This window comes from Acanthisitta chloris, unplaced genomic scaffold, assembly GCF_000695815.1.
Source record: "Acanthisitta chloris isolate BGI_N310 unplaced genomic scaffold, ASM69581v1 scaffold9519, whole genome shotgun sequence".
NCBI lineage: Eukaryota > Metazoa > Chordata > Aves > Passeriformes > Acanthisittidae > Acanthisitta > Acanthisitta chloris.
Window position 1 is genome coordinate 40,966 of NW_008692206.1, and position 6,580 is coordinate 47,545.

A 6,580-nucleotide genomic window follows, 5' to 3' on the forward strand; every position below is an offset into this window, starting at 1 on the left:
CTGTCCCTGCAGCTCCTAACACAGATCCCTCTGCAGCTTCCCTGGAGCCCAGGGGTGACCTCCTGGCTCTCTGCAACTCCTGCCAGGGCTGGAGAGAGGTGTGGGATGTGTGTCCTGCCAGGGCTGGGGGAGAGGAGAGAGGGAATGGCCTTGAGCTGAGCCAGGGCAGAGTCAGATTGGGTGTGAGGAGAAATGTTTTCCCTGTTGTGGTGTTCAGCACTGGGATATTGCCCAGGGAGGTGGTGCAGTCACCATCCCTGGAGGTGTTTCAGAGGTGTCTGATGTGGCACTGGAGGATCTGGGTTAGGGTTTGGGGGTTGCAGCAGTGACAGGTTCATGGTTGGACTCATTGATCTTAGAGGTCTCCTCCAACCTTGGTGATTCTATGATTGGGCATAAAGCTTGTGTTCAAGGGATCTGAAAATCAGATCTCAGCTCAGTCAAGTCTCCTGGCCAAATGTGTTTGGAGATCCATGATTTTATATTTATCAAGCAGTTCCTTTACATCAGTTTTTCTTCACCAGCACATTTTAAACTTACCAGTGTTACAAGTGAGACTCATCCCACTCTGCCCAGGCAGAGATCAAATGAACTCACTTAGACTTACCTTCAGCTCTTCCCAGTGGCTTTGCAATGTTCCCAGTACTTTCCTCTGTGCTTTCTGGCACTGTGCACTGAGCCATCCAGACACACTGGCACAGCTGATTTCAGGTTGTATTTTCATACCTGGATGCTATCACAACATCATTGTGAGAGAATTCTTTGGGAAAGTAAATTTGTGCTCCTGTGCCGAATTGCTGTTCTACTGCCTTATCTCTGACTTTATGTAAATATTGCTGGAAGAGGTTAAGGTTTAAGTAACTTAAAATACATTATCTTCACTAAGAGTTTCTTATCAGAAAGGTAACTAAATTCACTTGAGAGGAAATTAATTTCCTTTTGGGAAGCCAATACATCAGGTTTTTTTCTGGGAAGAAAAGAGAAAGAAGTGAAATCAAAGAATGAAAGAAACAGTGACTAGATTTGGACAGGGATAAAGGTATTCAACACTGGACATTCTTTTGCTTTCCCTCCCTGTGTGGGACTGAGCCTGTGTATGTGGCAAGCCACATCCTCCAGGGTGCCAGCAGCTGGGTGAGAGAAAGGGAATGTTACAGTAGTTAACAGCTCTTGCATGTCATTGAGCTGTGCATCCTTCCTGGATGATGCTTTTTCTAATGTATGTCATAATAATTCTTTACATAGAGTCACAGAATCCCAGAATCAGTGAGGTTGGAAGGGACCACAATGTTCATCTGGTCCCACCTCCTGCTCCAGCAGGGCCAGCCCAGAGCACATGGCTCAGGGTTGTGTCCAGAGGGGTCTGGAACACCTCAGTGAGGAGAATCCACCACCTCTCTGGGCAATCTGTTCAGTGCTCAGGGACTGCACAGCAAGGAAGTTCTTCCTCAGGTGGAACTTCCTGGGCATCATTTTTTCTCTTCCCTCTTATTTTATTGGTTTCCCCCACTGAGCAGAGTCTGATCATCCTCTTGTCACTTCCCATTCATGGACCTGACTACCTTAATGAGATCCCCTTTTATTCCTATATATTTATTGTTTAAGATTTTATAAAATGTGATTGGAGACTCAACACTACTCTAAAGCATCTGGGACTACTAAGAACCTACATACTGATTCCTGGGACTTGAGGCAATTTCCTAACCAATATTTACTTAAAAATTAGTGATGGTTAAAAATCTGTGTTGGTATTTGTTATTATTAGTCATGAGAAATGCTTATAGCTTTTTCTTGTCAAAAAAAGAAGGACAAAAGATCCATAGTTAGCGTGGTGATTCTGAAAGACTAAAGTTTAGCTTCTCTTTTGAATTTCATAGAATCAAACATGCATGCAATAACATCTGATTTTGTGGTTTTAATTGAAATCAGTGAGGCAGAACCTGAGCTGTTGTTCGTTGATATTTCTTCACTCACATAATTGGGGTTGCAGTAACTGATAGTATTTTGCCATCTGGATCCATCTACATTAAAGCTTATTATTTAGAATTCTGCAGGGCAGAAAGAAGAAGAGAAACAGTAATAATGTGCAATAAAAATTATGTAAGGTACATGATTCTACTCTAATCTTCTGGGTTTTTTTCATTACACTCACTGTTGATGGGTGATGTTTTTAAACCATGCACTATTGATCTCTGTCAAATGTACATTTTGTTCTCCAAATTTCCCTTCAGTTATCCTTAGATTTTTTTTGAACCAAATTATTTTCATTTGCAAACAAGCAGAAAAAGCTAAGTGGTTTTGTTGTAACATCTTTGCCAAGTCCACTGGACAAAAATTCCTCCCAAATGTAATTTGCCTTGTTTTGCAATCAGTTTCGTTTCCAGATGATTTGGTTCATTTCAGAGAAACACATAATGGTGACAAGGTGTTCCAGCCAGATTAACTGAGTCCTTTTTAAAACTGCATATGACCAATGAAGACATGAACAAAGAATCATAGCATCGTCAGGGTTGGGGGAGACCTGTGAGACCATCAAGTCCAACCATTAACCTGACATTCTGCTGTAAAACAGAAGGGGTTTGAGGAGGAGAAAACAGAGGGTTGGATTGATTTGTACAACAGTACAAATTATACATATATATATGTAATATATTTTATAGTTACATGGATTCACTTTTTGTAATGGAATCCTGTATTCAATTCATTCAATCTACATGCAAAGTCCTTCAACATGCCTAGATCTGTTTACCTGTTTATTCATGGAATAATTAATCTGCAGTCATAGGGCAATTTCATAGAATCACAGAATCATAGAGTTTTAGGAGTTGGAATGGATCTTAGAGCTCACCCAGCCCCAAGCCCTGCCCTGGGCAGGGACACCTCCCACCAGAGCAGGTTGCTCAAGGCTCATCCAACCTGGCTGTGAACACTGCCAGGGTTGGGGCAGCCACAGCCTCCCTGGGCACCCTGGGACAGGGTCTCACCACCCTTACATTAAAAAATGTTTGTCTAATATCTAACCTAAACTTCCCCTCCATTGGCTCTCTGGGCTGAGCTCACACTGCAGCTCATGTTGAGCTTCTCATCCACTGTCACTCCCAAGTCTTTCTCCTCACTGCTCTTTTCAATCCCTTCCCCACCCAACCTGTAGCTGTGCCTGGGATTGCCATGGCTCAATTTCTAATATACATCATCTTTGTCTTATTTTACCTCTGTTACAGATTTATTGGCCTGCAGCAAAAGAAAAGGTAGAATTATGCAAATTAGCTGGGAAAGATGCCCAGGTAAGTATGATGTATATTTTTTACTGTTGCTGAGTAACAAATACAAATACTGAGTAAACTTAATACAGATACTTACAAATACTTAATAAAGTATCTGTATTTGTTTCTAAGAGCACTATATCTGTTAGTAACACTCATCACATTTTTTTCTGAACTGATGTGCTGCGTGGTTTTTCTTAATTTAAAAATATGTTATACTTCTGTTTTTTCCTCCCTAAATATTAATGCTTCAAGAAGAAAAATATTCAATATTGCAAGCAGCAATCATGCTAGGTTGTTTTTGTATGCAATAAATGCAGCTGAGAGAGGAATGACTTCCCTCTGAAATGTATCCTGAAATCCTCTTTTCCCATTAAAATGCTTTTCTTTTTTCTCCTCGGGAATATCCTCAGTGTAACTTCATTATAATTCATTAAAGAAACAGAATAGCAGAGCAGAGTACAAATTGACTTCATTTGCAGACAGCTGCAGTGAGGGTTAAAAGAAATATCTCAGACTCATTAGCTTTTCCCTGAAGCCACAAATCTGCTCTAGGAAGTCTCTTTAGAAGTGTATTTAAGGTGCCTCCATATATTCAATGCAACTTTCATACCTTTTGCATAGCACAGATTACCTCATGTGTCTAGACTCCACTATAAATGTAAACATTTCCTGGCTGTATAGTAAAATTTCTCCCTTTTCTCTCCAAACCCCTTGTGATTTCTCTCCAGTCTGCTACCAAGGTGGATTTCAGCTCCAAACACTCTCTGCAATCTGCCTGAGGAATTGCAACTTTTTTAGTCTAACTTATTGCCATCCTTATCTTTACAGCAGTCCAAACCCAAACAACACCTCTGCTGAGCACTGGGAAAATTCTGATCCTGGTGTGTTTGGAAGATTTGTGCTGATCTATTTCTATGCTAGGGAAAAAAAAGGAAAGGGTCCTCAGAGGGCAATAGAGTTTTGGATATAGTTTGTCAAAATTTTGGGTTTGCTTCCTGCATTGTCTCTGCAGTTTGTCTCTCACTTAGGTGTAGAGTAAAAGCTTCTATGAATAGCTCTGAAGTATTTGTTATATGGAGAGCTTCTGTGAATAGCTCTGAAGTATTTGTTATATGTCCCTGTATTTATTTCATTTTGAGGAAGCAAGCAAGAAATTGGTTCTTCTTTCCCCAGAGGTGTTTGGGCACTGAACAGCTCCCAGGGCAGTGTCACAGCCCCAAGGCTGACAGAGCTCCAGAGGTGTTTGGCCAATGCTCTCAGCACAGGGTGTGACTGTCAGGGATGTCTGTGCAGGGCAGGAGTTGGACTGATGATCCTCAAGGTCCCTTCCAACTGATTATTCTGTGAAGCCTTTCCCCCCAGCCCCTTTCCCTCTCCTTGCAGCGTATAGCACTTGCCTTTACTGCTCATCAACCAAGACCAAGCCCATCTAGAGCCAGCAATGTAGCACTTGCCTTTACTGCTCATCAGCCAAGACCAAGCCCATCTAGAGCCAGCACTGACCCAAGCATCCCATAGGACTCAGAAATGCCCAAATAAAAGTGACCAGAAAGATGTGGTTGATGCAGCAAAACTTCATTCATACACAAAACAAACCCTTGGAAGTATGCTGAAGCCCTTCAACCCACCACAATTATTTTAATCCTGTAATCTTTGGTGTTAAGGCTTGTGCAGAACCCTGAGTTGGGAGCAAACCCAGGAGGACTGGTAGCCAGACCAACCCAGGGGCTCTGTGACCTCTGCCCAGTTGTTGGCAGGTGTTGTTTGCTACAGCACAGGCTGAACAGATTGTGCTCTGAGCACACAGCTTCTCGTGGCATTGCAGCAGAATTAGGCTTACAGGGCTGACTGCTGAACTGCCTCGCAGACAACCAGTGCAAAATTAACTATCACAGCTTTGAACAGTCTCTGCTACAGTGGTTTGATGTTTAAATACACCAATGCTATGGTATCCTTATAACTTTGTACTTACAGGTACTATAACTTAATACAATGTAGAAGGGGAAAGAGGGGAATAAACATGAAAATGAACTTTGATCTTCTTTTTTTCCCCAACAGACAGAATGTGCCAATTTTATCAGAGTCCTTCAACCCTACAACAGAACCCATGTGTATGTCTGTGGCACAGGAGCTTTTCACCCTCTCTGTGGATACATTGAGCTTGGAACTCACAAAGAGGTAATGGAATTTCCTCACTACTCTGACCTGTCGAGGAATAACCCTCCTCTATGTTTAGCATTCATCATAGATTGGAAAATGCTATGTGAGTGTGTAAAAACTGACCTGACAGCAGCTTACATAAATAGCAAGGTAAACGGTGGAGTTTGCAGGTCAGACAGGAACTCTTGTTCTCCCATTTGATATGTGCATATCACTTCTGAGCAAAACACTTTGCTCTGTCTTAATGCACAAATTGCTTCAGAATGACACTGGCATGTGATTAACTAAGTGAAGAGAACATCTAACCCAGATGTTTTGCTTTCTGAAGTCATTTCTGCACACACTTTCCTTACACACATACACAGGTTCAGAGTTCAAGATGACACTTGGAGTTCTGTATTTTAATCTAGACATACCCATGGTCCACAGAGATAGTTTCCTACTTCTTGTGCATGAGAGTAATGCACAGTTTGAAAAGGATCTCTGAGCCTGAGCCCAAGGGTGGCACCTCAGGAGTTTGCAATGTGTATTAACCTTGTTACTAAGGAGATGTTGAGTATCCTCCATCCCTAGTGGCATATTCCTGAGCTGAAATTAGCAGCTGATTGGTCTTCATTTGCTGGTGACAAAGAGATCTCTATCCTAAGTGGTAAATATTTGAGACCTAACCCCCACAACAGAAGAGTTTTGGTGCTGTGTCAAGCAGCCACTTAGTACACAAGTCTCTTTTTGACTCCTATATGTATAACACTTTGGCTATATTTATACCACAGGCTCTGTTCTCAGACAGTGTTGAGATGTGACCTGTCTGGCTGCTTGCCTGTGGGGCAGGATTCCTATACAAACAGCTTCTTCTTCTCTTTGGGGCTTTGTGAAATTCTAGAATATAAGCAATGAGGTCTAAAGTTATTAAGTGCAACAACCTGAAACAGAAGCATAGAATGGTTTGGGTTGGAAGGGGCCCTTAAATATCTAGTTTCAACCCCCCTACCATAGGCAGGGACACCTTCCACTAGACCAGGTTGTTCCAAGCCCCATCCAACCTGGTCTTGAGCACTTCCAGGGACAGAACACCCACAAGTTCTTTGGGCAACCTGTGCTGGTTCCTCACTATCCTCACAGTAATGAATTTGTTCCTAATATCCAATCTAAGC

The 6,580-nt window shown here is 42.1% G+C and overlaps 1 protein-coding gene across 1 annotated transcript in view; it reads left to right on the plus strand.

Annotated features, from left to right (window-relative positions):
• Positions 1–6,580, plus strand: part of LOC103809717 (semaphorin-3D) — a gene marked incomplete at its 3' end in the record, with an annotated part of 59,661 nt that overhangs the window by 25,153 nt on the left and 27,928 nt on the right. Inside the window, exons 3-4 of the mRNA XM_009082573.1 lie at positions 3,222–3,284; positions 5,325–5,444. Coding sequence (XP_009080821.1) covers positions 3,222–3,284; positions 5,325–5,444 — 183 coding nt within the window. The remainder of the gene's footprint in view (positions 1–3,221; positions 3,285–5,324; positions 5,445–6,580) is intronic.